General features: G+C 37.3%; 1 protein-coding gene across 2 annotated transcripts; it reads left to right on the top strand.

The window, feature by feature from the left end:
- Window positions 1-4,780: 4,780 nt before the first annotated feature.
- On the top strand, window positions 4,781-14,311 carry STX2 (syntaxin 2). 2 transcript variants are annotated; one of them, XM_010132673.1, is made up of 10 exons: window positions 4,781-4,849; window positions 5,330-5,429; window positions 6,846-6,920; window positions 7,870-7,943; window positions 8,146-8,254; window positions 9,904-9,977; window positions 10,093-10,230; window positions 11,639-11,749; window positions 12,481-12,608; window positions 14,038-14,311. In XM_010132673.1, exons 1-9 carry the CDS (start codon window positions 4,829-4,831, stop codon window positions 12,562-12,564), a joined length of 786 nt encoding a protein of 261 aa, XP_010130975.1. In that variant the 5' UTR covers window positions 4,781-4,828; the 3' UTR covers window positions 12,565-12,608; window positions 14,038-14,311. The 2 variants fall into 2 exon arrangements, with proteins under 2 accessions (XP_010130975.1, XP_010130976.1); XM_010132674.1 differs by lacking the exon at window positions 12,481-12,608 and having other exon boundaries at window positions 14,038-14,115.
- Window positions 14,312-14,602: the final 291 nt, after the last annotated feature.

Below are 14,602 nucleotides of genomic sequence, written 5' to 3' on the forward strand. Positions count from 1 at the left end.
GCTCAATGTTTCAGAGTCGTGGCAAAGAAGTGTGTTATTTCTTTTGGGTATACTTCTTCCTTTTCCTGTTTCTAAACGTGTCCAGTTTGTAGGAACACATGCCAAATTTGAGTGGTGGTGCACATGCTCTGGAAAAAGAAAGCAGCAAACTGGTGCTTGTAAATCTTTATTTCCACCGGGAACTTAGGGAAATAGCGACTTCCGACTTGTATCTTTACCTGAAATATCAAAAAAGATTTTTGTGAAGTTATTTTCCTTTACTAATACAAAGACTTTGACCACACGTAGATAAGATTCCTTTGAGAAGGAATAAGTAATCAGAAGTAAAGTATTAACGTTTATTTGCCTGTTTTGGTTTGATTAGTGTAGTTCCGTTGTACTTTATTTGACGAAATCATTAAGTGAAGAGTAGAACATGTACACTGTGGTTTTTAAACAGGCCTGGGCCTGCAAAATCTCCAGGAATTACTATGTCTCACCTCGTTCCCTTCATGTGCGAATGACACTGTGTCTTACTTTGGCTGCACCTTACATGGGAGTTCTATCCACCCCGTTTCCCCCAAGATCCGATGTGGCACACAAGTAGTTTAAGAGATCCTAGTGCTTTAGCCAGTCTCCGCTGCCCTGTTTTAACTACATACAGTATTCTCTTTAGCAGAAATGGGAATTAAAATTTACAGGTCCTCATTTGTGTGTGCTTAGATTTTATTTGACAGTGAGCAAAGTATTTTGTCATTAAAGTTGTAACTTTTCCCTAGATTTCCCTTTTATGAAGAAGAGGGAGAAATGTTACTTATCGATGATTGTAGTCCATTGCCATAAGATTATAACCTTTTTATACTCTTATTAATACAGTGTATTTTGGTAGTTAAACAGTGCTCACAGAGTTGGTGGAGGAAGAAATGGTTGAAGACATGCGGGTTGTATAGCTTTCAGATAATGTTGCTTTCTCTTACCTTCTAGCCAGAAAAAGTCTTGTAAAGTACTTGCTTTTTCAGAAGATAGCAACTATAATTGTAAAATAAGCCCCTAAAAGTGGACAAACAATGTCATTTCAAAATGATTCTAAGCAGGCCAAAATGAACTTCTTTCAACGCTGTGAATTGTCCTTTAATGCAATTAATTGGACAATTGATCAAATCCCAGACTGGCTGTAGTTATTTGGGGCGCAAATGAGAGTAAGACTGAAAGAAGGATGGAAGGTTCTCTCTGCCCCAGCAGCGGCTCTCAGTGGTGGTTGACAGCAGATGTTTAGGGAAGAAGTAAACAGACCGGGCAAGTACATAGCAATGATAGTGTAGAATATTCTCGCAGCCCTCAGTGGTTTGCTGTTCGCGTGTACAAGCCCATCTTAGAGAGCGGTGGGATCTGTGTTCAGAGACTCAGTTCAGCATGTTCAGCTCGTGTCAGATATTAAAAACAGGTGTCCTTTTAAAGGTCTGCCAGTAAAACACATTCAAACCTTTTTGTTTCAAACTGGTTTTGCTGAAATGGATGCAGAGCACTCTATTGAACTCCATTTTTCTTGCTTGATTGGTAAATCGTTTTAAACACGTGCTTTTTGTGTCTCTTTATTTTTGAGTGTTACTGAGGGTACCTGAGATAGAACCTTTGAAAAATACATTTGTATTATTTTAGCTTTTTTTCTGTAAACAACGACCTGTAACTGCGTTGATTTTTTTGTAAACTATTTCTTGGGCATTTACTTTGTGGTTCTTCATTCATTCCTAAAGAGTTTTGGAGGCACTAAGTCACAAAAGTTAAAATTAAGGTTGAAAAAAACGCAAAACGAACCTTTGCAGAAGGAGGAAAACTACTGAGTTCTTTTTTTCCCCAAGTTAACCTCTTACAAGACATTCTTTGTTCGAACGTGGATTGTTCTGAAGATGAGCTGTATGTTTTCCATGTTGCAACAGCATAAAGTAATTTCTTGTAGACAGTTACCAAGTGATGTTTTTCTGGCTGACAATAATCATAAATGCATCGTGTTAGTGATTGGCCTGTCAAAGCTGCCAAACAGACCTCCTTGGCCCTCCGTAAGGCCTCCTTGGCTGCTCTGATGTGAAAGAATTTCTGGAAACACTGATGCTGTAAGGAGAAGCTGTAACACTTCGTAACCCGCTGCCGGGATCTGGTCCCTGGGGATGATGGTGGTCAGTTGTTAGCCCGCAGCCTGCCAGAGGACTATGCATGATCTGGACTGAGAAATAACTAACACCGAATCGAATTTCAGGGGCAAGTCATGGTTATGTTTTGAGGTTAAAAGCTGTTTTCACTTTCAAAGGTCAATAATTAATTTGGTGGGATATCCTAAGCTAGACTTATTCCTGCAATTCTGTAAGGTGTGGGAAATGTCGCAATTGTCATAAACCATCTGATAGCCCCTACTTGGAGCTGAATTTTGGCTGAATATCTAGATTCTGTTGTATAAACCAATTTCTGAGGGAAGTTGATATGTTTTATAAGTCTGAGTGTTGACGGAGTTTTATGGCCCAGATTTTCAGTGCCAAGGTCAAGGCACAAGCTGCAAACAGACTTCATTAGGTTGCTGGTGGTGTTGATGTGCAATTTTTTATCAGTTTTTCGTGATAGTGCTTATACTGGGGAGGTAAGATCTACGACAAGCAATATGTTTCTGCTAAACTTGCTGATAAAAGTGAGCTCTTGGTTGAATTATGTGCTTGTCAAAAGAAGGCGCGTCGCCGAAGTTGAAGCGAGTTTGCAGATAAGCTGTATTTTAGGTGAGCGATGATTTAAGAACCTAGAGAACAGAGGCTGACAAGTCATCAGGTGTCTCAAGTGCTGATGTTCAAAGCAGGCTGTCATCAATCCTTCAACAAATTGTAGACAGCAAATTGATCTGTCAGTGGTGTCACTGGAACCGAATGTGAAAGTGAAATGAGCGGGGAGCTGCCTGCAGGGCGGCTGATCACTGGTGTTCTGCAGTCAGGGCTTCCCAGGAAGAGCTTTGTGTCTTTCATTTGTTTTAGTTTCTCTGAGGTGCGTAGTGTTTTACTAAGATCTGACCAAAATAAAAGCTGACATGGCAAATCTCTTTTTGTTCAGTTACCTTAATATAGGATGTGATTATAAACAAGTAGGAAAATTATTCCTTACTCAGTAAATATAAACAGAGGGTGTTCTTTTACATAGATAAAGAAATGAAACGGCATAAATACCAGCTTTGGACTATTGGCTTTGTAGCACTGCAGTCTCTGGAATGGATAAAACTTGGGTGACTTCATTTGGGCGCAGACTTCCTTACTCACTTGTTGTAAGCTAGATGGTTTATTGATTGCCGTCCCCAAGGACACATCCTGTGATATTGAGCTCTAGCAATCATCTCCCCAAAACGAGTAACTACAAAACGTCTTTAATGAGACGCTGCACTAGGAGTGATTGGAGGGCGGCCCAGGAGAGCAATAACAGCTAAATTCCTGTATTTCAGCTGGGGCATTATGGTTTCCCCTGAGCGCAACTCCCAGGTGATTTCTGACGCACGTTGTCAAAGGGCTTTATGCACTCACTGAATTTGCAGGAAAGGAACTATCTCAGACCACAAGTAATAACTTTCCTTGGAGATGTGGGGCACTCGGATTTTGATTCATAGATCTTCATAGAGTATAATGTTCTTTATTAGATAATTGCAGTGTTTGACATTGGATTAAACTGCAGAATTGATGTGCACATAATACACGTCTCACTAATGTAATAAAAGCAGAAACAAAGGGGTTATTGGGTGATAGGGTTTAGGAGCAGAAAGTGGGTGTTAGATCAAAGGCGGGGGGCTTGTAAGAAAAGAGGCTTCTTGGACATGAAAATCCCTTATTGATATCTCTCTTGCAGTTTGTTGTTTCTGACAGATAACCACTGACTATGTGTGAGAATAATACTCTCTTCTAATTTTGATTCAGTGCAGTTCAAACAGTCTGTGCTGTGCAGAGAGGGCTAGAGGACATGGAAGCTGGAACTCTTTGCCATTATGTGATGCATGTTAATTCTCACTTTCCCTTTGATAAAATTTGCATCTCATTTACTGTCAGGATCTGTATATTCTGCTGGGCTGGCCCAAGGGTCAGGGAAGTGTGACTCAGGGAACACGTGCCCTGGAGATCTGTGTGAGCATGTCAGCTTGAGCTTCTGCTCCTTAGCTGCTATTCTGAGGTTTGGGTTGTTATGTAACACTTGTATCGTTTAGCGTAGCGTAATTATGTCTAAATTGGTTTGGAGTGACAACCTTGAAAACACCCAAGGGCAAAACTAGCAAGGAGATGTTGATATCTTTTTGTCCTAGCTTTCATTAGATGTTTAGCTCATTACCTCACCAGGCAGTCGTCAGCACCTCTCCTAGTATTTATTTCAGAGGATTTGGTTTACAGTCTCAGTAAAGCAAATATTATTTTCAGTTCATGTGGGACTCACTGTGGAAGTATCTTTATGCTGTGAGAGAAGATTTATCTGCCAAATTGCATTTTAATAATTTTTGTGACAGATAGTGAAAACTGTGTCATCACTTGCAGACTGGTTGTGTCCTGAAGTTGTTCAGAGAAGAGCACGTGCCTTAGCATTCACAGCTTCGTGGTCATCAGGTGACTTTTAGACCTTTCTGCTTGCTTGGTTTTAGATTACAGTCCTCAGAAAGGGAAAAATCACTTTTTTGACTTTGCAGGTGATTGACCAAAGTGTGTTTGCAGTAGCAATGCAGAAGAAGTCATTGTCGTTTCAGAACAGTATCCTGAGTTTTATTTCATAGGTTCGTTTTTATTGTTTTTTACAGTGTAAAGGAAACGAAGATGGGGAAACAGTTATTGTTGAAAAAGACCATTTTATGGATGACTTTTTCCAGCAGGTAAAGTTACTTTTTTCACTATGCATTAAAGAAACCTTTTTCTGAGGGTGCCTTTAAATTTCTGTTATTAGGTTTAACAATTCATCTCTATTCATCTATACCACTCCCATTATGTTTTGCAATTTGCCAGATCAAAGGTTGGTAACACTTTTGCTTGTGTATTTCAGGATATTTTCTGTGTTTTTTAACTCCTTGTGAACAAGGAATTTACTTACTGAATTTTAAAATCTTTTTTATTAAGAATAGTAACACTTAAGGTTTTGGCCATACAGAATATATTCGCTATTGAGAATATAATTTTTTCTTAAGGAAAAAAAGTTGGAGCTGTTTAAACATCACCATTTCTGCTGGGATTTCTGTCAGATACTTAAAAATGTTGCAATGAAATACTTTACAATTTTTATTACCGGAGATTTTTTTTTCTCTTAAATCTTTGCCCTGAATTATTCTGTTTTCATTGCCATATTTCTCTTCCTCTAGGTTGAGGAACTTAGAAATAATATAGCAAAAATAGCACAAAATGTGGAAGAAGTGAAGAAGCAGCACAGCATTATCCTGTCAGCACCAAATCCTGAAGGAAGTGAGTATTACTTCTTTTAGATTTCAGATGAGGAATATCTGAAATGATATCAGACATTAGGAAATAAATTTGTTTGTTTTAGCTGTCTGTAGGAATAGAACTTCAGGTGTTCAGAATGCAAAATGCAGCTAGACCAAAACTCATTTCAACGTGGTCTTTTGAAATTGATTGTGTCTTCAGAAATTTAGAGGCTGCTTGTATTTCTTTTAATTTGAGAAACTGTTGAAGTTGTCAGCTGAAGCTCATACGGGAGATCCGTCATCTTCTCTTTATTCTTCAGTGGCAGCAAGGTTCTGTCTAACACTAACGCTACAGCCAGCTGCTGCTACAGCAGTCATAAGAGTTCCGTGCTGGAGCCCGTTTTTAGAGGCTGTCACCCTGTAGCTGAAAGTGAACTTTTGGAGCAGAGAACTTGAAAGTTTGGGGAACTTACCCAGAAACACGGAATCTCTTCTGTTCTCAACACTTCGTAGTTCAAGACATGCCGAGTTTTGTGGGCAGGGTTTAAAGAAAAGGGAAGAAAAGATGCATGAGATATTTTTGTGGAATGTCGCAAGCTTAACATTTATCTTCTTGTTGATAAAACCTGAACTTCGGATGTTAGTTCTTCTTTTCCCCTATTTTCTTTGTTTCTGGATGGGCTCATGTTCTTCCAGGCTGCTTTTTGTCATAACAATCTTACACAGTCAATGAATCTTGGGTTTAATAAAGGTTCATCTGAATGTTTCAAATCTGTAGTCTCAGCTAATTAATCAGCTTATGTTTGTGCTAAAAATTATGCTCAATAATGCATCTGCATTGTGTAGGAAACATGACATTGCTTGTAAGTAATGTATGCCCTTGTGCATCTAGTGTCTTCAGAAAACCCAGTAACAGAGATCTAGCTAAGTGCTTCATAATACTCTGGGTAGTATTGTTGAAAAAATACGAACTGTGCATGGTACATGTATGTTAATAAGGGTAAAGCAGTGACTCGGTGATAAACAGAACTGAGAATGTGAGATAAATCTGTATTTCCACTTGATAGACTTCACTGAACTTTCACTTTGTCCAGCAAATGAGTATTGCGCTGAAAGCGTTAGGTTAAGAAAAAACATGGAGTATTTTAGCGCCTGGTTTAGTTGGTGGTTTGGTAATAATGTTTCCAAAGTGTAAGATCCTGTCATAAGGAGCAGGAATCTGATGGTATGCTGTTATTTACATCATATTTAAGTGATGATGTTATTTACATCATATTTTACATCATACTTAAGAGTGTAATAAACTACTTCTCTGCACGGTTCTACTGAATACAGTTACAAGATTGCAAGGTAGAGATGTAGATGGTTGCTGGCTTTCTGTTATCAATCATTAACAAGGCTAAAAAAATCCTTTTTTTTTTTTTTTTTTTTTTTTTTTTTTTTTTTTTTTTTAAAGGAACAAAGGAAGAACTTGAAGAATTAAATGAGGAGATAAAGAAGATTGCTAATAAAGTCCGAGCCAGGTTAAAGGGTAAGTTGTAAGGAGAAATAAAACTACTGTCGCTTGTAATGATTCCAGATGGTAGAAGTGTTAGAAACTTAATGCATTGCAGCAGAGCTTCTGAACTTTCCAAGCTGCGTTACGTCTGCATAAATTGATTGTACAGCTCTTAAAGAAAGAGGGGGGAGATACCCCTCTGTAGCCTAGGCTGGTAACGGTATCGTCCTCTACTCTATTCCTCCTTGGCAAGCTTCACTGCTGATAAATAGTAGGTCTCAGTACAGCCTGGTTTGTGGAATAGGGTGAAGAGCTTGCTCGCTTTCAGAAATAACCTCAAAAATTACAGTGCAAGTAATTCCTCTATGTAGAAATGTATTCTGCAGCTGAAATGCTGGGTTTTGTTCATGACATTTTGGAAGATTAACTGCAAAAGGATAGTCTCCATGGCATGACTGTCTACGTGCTGTAGAGCACCTACTGCATTTTAGATCAAACTAGCTAATTTTACTCTGTCTTTCTTCTGTGAGCCTGTTTTAACAGCTTAGCGTAGGTTTTGAAATATATTGACTGGTTTAATGTTACTGTATTACAATTACTGTGTACTTTTATCTTTCCATAAACACTAGAGTATTGTGTTTATTGTTTAAACTGTAAGAGCAGCCCATTTCGTTACACCTTTTGAAAATTTTCCAGAGTAACAGACAGTAGTGTGACGATTAAGAATATTGGAGTAGCTACTGTGTCTTAAGATCTGAACCAATTGTCACATCTTTTTTTATTTTATATGTATATTTCTATCTATCACTGTCACCCCCCTCTTCCCCCCAGAATGTTAAACATGTCTTTAGGGAGCTTGTATGTTGTTAAGGGTCGAGGAAAAAGTGAAAAAAGTAATGATTAATAGTATTTACAAAGTAACTGAGCTACACAATTAAATAATTATACTGACTACTGACTCATAATTTTATTTTATTCTTAGCTATTGAACAAAGTTTCAGTCAGGGTGAAAATGCTAATCGGACATCAGTGGACCTCAGGATAAGAAAAACACAGGTATGGCCACCGAAGTTTAAAGAAAATAAAAGGATTCTAGTAAGTCAGAGAATAAATTTCACTTTTCTGAAATAGTTTCAGAACTTCGTGTTCTGTTCTGTTGGACTGTAAATACCACTTTCAGTTGTTGTGCAGTAGTATTCGCTATGTCAAAAAAAAAATAAACGTGTTTGTTCCATATTTTTAAATCCTCAAAAAACAGCACTCTGTATTAGCTCACAAGTTTGTGGAGGTCATGACGGAATACAATGAGACCCAAACTCTTTTTCGAGAACGCAGCAAAGGTCGGATACAGAGACAATTAGAGATAAGTAAGTGACCTGAATACACTTGTTTTTTAAGCAGATTGTGTTATATAGTACCTCCCTTGTTTCTTACTACTTAAAGATGGTACAAAGCGCTGTACATCTTGGACATCTTGAGGTATGTGAGGGGAAAGAAACAGTTTTATTGTATGGCATAAAACTCTTTGCTACTCTTCAGAAGAGCTCTAAAGAAAATAGAGAAAACTCACTAAAGCATTTATTTTATGTTGAAAATTATTAAAGAAAAGATCTTTTTCCTTTGTTTCTTTTATTTCCAAAGTTGCAACTTCAACTGAAACATTAAGAAAAGCTGCATTCTGAAGATAGCGAGTGTTATTAAAAGCCATTTCAAAATTAACATGCTAAACAGGACAACATCTCTGTTTATGCTCTGCTAGTTTTGTCAATACTAACATCTGTTAAATTCAGCTGACATAAAATCAATGTTGCCATTATATGTACTCTAATCAATGATGAAATAAGTCAAACGTGACTCAGTCATCATTGATTATTACAGGAGTAATTCACAAAGGTACCCGACTCGACTCTGAACTACATCGTCTACTGTGAAAGGTGTCTAAAAAAAATCCATTCAAAACCCTTTTTGAATATCTCCTGCGAGAGCAAATGCATATCTTGCTGAAACAGGAAATGCAGCAGGAGAGTTGGCATATTGTAAGAAGACTTTGCTTTTTATGTGCTTCTCAGATTTGTCATTAACCTCTCATGCTAATGGCTCATTCAGCATTTTGGTAAAGTCTATCAGGCAAGTTAAATTCTCTGAGGGGAGGGACCCTGATACCTCAGGACATGGTTCCTTCAAGTTGATGGTGTTATGACCCAGTTAGAGCCTTCAGCTTTTCCTCAGCACTAGAAATTTTAAAGCAGGTTTTGCAGCTTTTTTGGATATTAACATCAGAAAGTAATAATCAAACTGTAACTTTCAACTGATAGGACAGAATTATGTAAATTATTACAGATACTCAACTTACTTTACGTGGGCAGAACAGATTTCATATGTAATTTTAAAAATTCTACAATACAAATCACTTGAATATGTTGTGTAACCTGTAACACTTGCACTTGTCACACCAGTGTCATCTGTAGGATGCAGTTTGCTTGAACGTGCAATAATAAACTGCAATTGTTAGATGAGTTACGAAAAGTACATGTGAAGGAATGTGGAATATGAATGTAACCCAGTGCTGGTAAAATCTAATTTACATAAAGAATTTTATTGTCCACACAGCGATGGGGAGCAAGTAAACTAGGTGCCATGTGACATGATTGAATAGGTAAATATTGAATGCTGTAAAAATACTCTGCATCTCAAGTTCTTCCTTCTGAAGAACACTCCACTTAGCAAGGTTCATATGTACATTGTAATTGCTTCTGATGAAACTCTTCAATCTGACCAAAAGAACCACCAGCCAGGAATCGTTCATCCTATCTTTGAATCTACATTTGTTTTCTGACTACTACTTGTAATTTGGGGCTTTTTCATATGCGGAATGACACATGGTAATGGCTAAACACTACATTGTTTTATCCTGATAAATGCTCAGTACAAGAATTTTCTTTGAATTGTCATCCTTGTATGATAAAATTTTATGTTGAGTAATGAATAAGTGAAGTACTGTTGTTTTTTATCCTAGCTGGAAAGACCACCACTGATGAGGAACTGGAAGAAATGTTAGAGAGTGGTAATCCTGCAATCTTCACTTCTGATGTATGTATTTCTGGTCTAGCCATACCTCTTCTATTCTGCTGCTTCTGCTATTTAGAAAGTGTGTCAGCACATGCTTATTTATGTCCATATCTTTTTTTTTTTTATTCTCCTGAAGATTATTTCAGACTCTCAAATAACTAGGCAAGCTCTGAATGAAATTGAGTCACGTCACAAGGATATTATGAAACTGGAATCTAGCATACGGGAGCTACATGAAATGTTTATGGACATGGCGATGTTTGTTGAGACGCAGGTAAATGAACCAATCCAAACGCATTTATGTAAGTGGGATTTTTTTTTTTTTCTCCCCAATCTTCCTCTTTGAAATATGCAGAAAGAGTTGCTTATGTTCAGGTAATGGAGACTCACAGTGGTTTTTGACTGTGAGTAGAATATAGGAAGGTTGATCACTAAAGGGTTTGGTTTGTTTTAGACAAATGCCTGATCTAGATGTACTCGTAGTATAAGCTATGAATAACTAAGCATAGAGTTTCTTTTCAGTTAGTCTTAATATTTTCTTCAACACGCAATATGCTCGCAAATGTTGTGCATGTTTAAGCACAACTGACTCCTGGAGTTTTGGCTAATACCTTGGGAATTTAGGACTCTCACAGACATGGCAAAGGACTACTGTGGTAGAATAAAATGTGCGTTAGCAAGGATGTGTGCAACTTGGGTGTGCTGCAAAGGTACGACCACTGCTGTAGCTAATGTGAATGTAAAGGAACTGACAAGGCATTCAAGTCGTCTCTTTATGAATCAGCGTTCTTTTGACATGTACATAAATTCGTGCTGTTTGTAGTCTTTACATACCAATTATCTAACAGAATTATTTTTAACTTCTGTCCTTAAAATTCTTTGACTTATGTAGGAAAGTGAAAAGAATAATGCTCAGGAGAGAAAATTTCCTGAAAAGGACTGTTATTTTTTAATTGGGCTTTGTTCTAGAAGTCCTGTGTTGCTTTGCTAGAATATATATAGCCAAGGCCAATTGGTAGCAGTTTTCTTCTGAATTAGAAATGAACAAAAGTTACTTGTGCATCATTCTTTAATGCTTTGCTGTTTACTGCTGCTGCTTATTTCTTCTGATGGACAGAAACACAGGTAATAGACTTACTGTCATATTTCACCAGTCCTCCATTTCATTACCAAATCTCATTCATCGTAATTAATTTGAATTTGTTGTGTATTGACATTCTAAACCCTCAGTTCTGAGGAACTTTTGTAGTTGCTGTATGTGTGCATTTTCTTAGACAGCTGTTGTGCCTTGTCTCAAAGTAGTCAGTACCCTTCCCACTTCCAGGCACATCAGGAATTCTGATGTCTTTAGTATGTCGGTTCTAGTTTTGGCTGTTAAAACATACCTCGCATTCAAAGGTATGTTTTCAGATGTTCAATATTTGTTCCTGCAAAAGGGAGAAATATGCCTGTCCTGCCCATGAATGTTCCTTGTTTGGTTAGAACTTTGAGCCCGCCCTTCTCATTCCCTTCTTCCTTTACACATCAAAGCTGAAAAACCATCATCCGCTAATACGTGTTTTATTCATTTGTTCATACAAATTGTTGATGTTTTATAGCCTTTCTTCCCTTAGGTTCATTAAACAAGGATCTGTGGATTCTAATAATAAGACTATTTTTTTTCTTCAAAATTTCATTTTAAGGGTGAAATGATCAATAACATAGAAAAGAATGTGATGAATGCGTCAGACTACGTGGAACATGCAAAAGAAGAGACAAAAAAGGCAGTTAAATATCAAAGTAAAGCACGAAGGGTATGCTGTCTTTCTGTAATTGCGCTAATCAGTATATTAACTGAACACAGTATGAAGTGACCTTCAATTTTAGCTGGTTTCAGTCCTGTTGTATTCAGTCCTTCAAGGTAGAATTAATAGATGCATTTTACTTTTTTGTAGTCGCGATACTCAAAATTAGATTAGAAAATGTGGTTAAAAATCAGTATTATGACAGAGGAAGATTTACCAAAAGATTTTACAAACAAACAAACAAAACCTCCATAATCTGGAAGAAATCTGAATATTTCCAATGTGAATTAAATTTTTTTATTTTGTAACTCTGATTGCAGAGTGAGTAAAGTGTTCCTCTGACATTATAATTTCTCATTTTGAGACGCTCTGCAATTTTGTGAGGCTTTTTATAATTGGATTTGAGGGAATGATTTATCTTTATAGACAGGTATCTCTATATAGATAATATGTCTGTTACATAAAAAAAGTAAGTCTCAGAAGAGCCTGCTTAATGAATTTGTAAGTGGTGGTTTTCTCATCTCGGATGGCTATATAGGTGTTAATCACACTAGTTTACCTGTAAACACTGTTCAGAAATGTTTATTCTTATGCATGCAAGAATGTACAGATAAGTTTATCTCAATTAGAGAATATTGCAAGCTTTTAAAATGATTGTGGATCTCAAACCTGAAAATTTAAAATAAATGCAAGTCTTAGTGTACTTAACATTAAAATAATAATACCTTGTTTTTTGACAGAAAATGTGGATAATTATCATTGTGTCATTGGTGGTGATTGCCGTAATTGGTCTAATTATTGGTTTGTCTGTTGGTATTCGGTGATGCTTGGATAACTTCAGCATGCATGACTTCCTGCCAGGGTGGCAGTAAGTAACTAATCAACTAATTTTGCTCTCGTTTCACTCTGGTACCTTGTATTGTTCTACTAACCCTTAATATCTGTGCAGTCAGTACCAGGGGGTGGGCTTGAGGGGCGCGGGTGGATGGATCTCCTCTGTCCCTGCGTGCTGGCAACGTGCTGTGCATGTGCAGAGAGAGACCTGACACCTGCTGGTAAGCTGCAAACTTTGCAGAATGCATTTACCGCATAAGGCTCGTAAACAAGAAAGAAACGAGACCAAAAAGTCCAGTTACTGTCTCGCAGTCTGATTTTTTTTTTTTTTTTTTCTTCTTAATACTGAAAATTCAGATCAGCAAACAATCTGTGCTAAGATATGGAATACTGCTTACACCTGGAACTTTATCAAATGGATATTTCTATGGTTTTAAGTAGAGCTTTCATAAAAGTAGATGTCTACAGCCATGAAGATGGCTGTTATGCCTTGTAGAACATCCTGAAATTCCTTGCTTCAAAGCGGTTTATTACTACTAGACCAAATGAAACACTGGGAAATAACACATTTGTAAAAGAAAGTCTGCAAAGATTCCAGTTGGAAATTTAGGACATAAATTTGAGAATTCTTTCAGTTTTCAGATTTTTGCTGTACTAATGAAGATTTCTTGTTGAGGTAACACCTAGCCAGGCTGAGTAGAAAATAGCAATTAACTCTTCTGAGTCCAGTAAAGACTCAACCTTTTGCATGTGGTATCTTCAAACCCTGTCTGAAGCGCTGTGAGCGGGCTGTCGGTCCAGCCAGCCAGTCAGGAATTCAGTTTACTAACACTCTTCTGGTGTGAAAGTGTTTAGCTTTGATGTTGCAGTTTCTTCTCAGCTGCGGTTTATGGGCAGGTAACAGGATTTACTGTACTGCTTACAGTCACCAGTACCTGACCTCATGCCAGACTTGGGTGCATTTACATAGAACCCACCTCCTTTTTTTTTTTTTTTTTTTTTTTTTTTTTTTTTTTTCTGCAGCTCTGAGCTTTTACCTACACAGTGTTTTATTGAATTCCATTAAGTGCAGTTGTAAAGGTTTCAGCAGGCTACAAATATTTATCGAAGGAGGGTGGCAGTAAGCAGTGTTACTGTGCTGAGACTCGACCTTGATAAGTACCTGCTCGCCTGTTTCTGTACGTAATGATATTTACAGAAGTTGGTGTGAGTAACAGCAATTACTCTGAGAAGCAGAATACCAAAATGTTACACAGATAGCTCTACCCTGTCACTACGGTTACATCTGTTAGGAAAGACAGACTAACAGCAGCAAACCGTAACAGCAAGTGTTCTATGGAAAGAAAATCCAGACACGCAGATTGAGTATCAGGATTCTTAATTTTCTGTGGCTATGCGTGTACTTAAACAGTTCTGTACCTGACACCGTGTTTCAATCTCAACTTTTCTCTCTTTTTTTGCAGAAACTGATGTTCATAATTATATGTGTAGCTGTATTGCTTCTGATACTTGGAATTATCCTAGCAACAACACTATCATAGCAAGCGCGTTCCAAGAGTTACAAACGTTCAGGAACTCCAAAATTCATCTTCAGTAAAACCAAATCTTTTTTAGTAATTGATGCCTTACACTGTTCCATGGCGACCTGTCACTAATGGTTAAAAATGAAAACAAAATGGCTCTTCAGGTTTACTCGTAAATGAAGATCAGAATGTCTTATGGGTTTTCATCATAAGCCATACACTTGTAAGACTGAAACTTGCTCTTAGTTGTTTTGAATTTAAGAAACCTAGGTATTTTTTTTTTCATATTTCAGTGTTACAAACAGTTTAAATAGGGAGTCGAGAGACTATTGAATTTTGACTGTTTGGCTAGTTTTCCTATTGCTAATGTAATTCTAATAATGAATTTTAGTATCTCACCAGTGCTGCTTTTGTTAGCACTCTTGTGAACGTTTTTATAAGATGTAGCCTTGTCTTTAAGTGTATTAATTATTTAGTAACCTTCACCTACCTAAGCTTTATACTT

This window comes from Buceros rhinoceros, unplaced genomic scaffold, assembly GCF_000710305.1.
Source record: "Buceros rhinoceros silvestris isolate BGI_N320 unplaced genomic scaffold, ASM71030v1 scaffold37333, whole genome shotgun sequence".
NCBI lineage: Eukaryota > Metazoa > Chordata > Aves > Bucerotiformes > Bucerotidae > Buceros > Buceros rhinoceros.

What these genes read in the sequence shown, in the direction of transcription:
- STX2 (XM_010132673.1), top strand. Translation starts at nt 4,829, where the DNA reads ATGGATGACTTTTTCCAGCAG. An exon ending in ACAGAGACAATTAGAGATAA is followed by an intron (nt 8,255 to 9,903) that starts GTAAGTGACCTG and finishes TTTTTATCCTAG; the next exon opens with CTGGAAAGACCACCACTGAT. An exon ending in CTGCAATCTTCACTTCTGAT is followed by an intron (nt 9,978 to 10,092) that starts GTATGTATTTCT and finishes ATTCTCCTGAAG; the next exon opens with ATTATTTCAGACTCTCAAAT.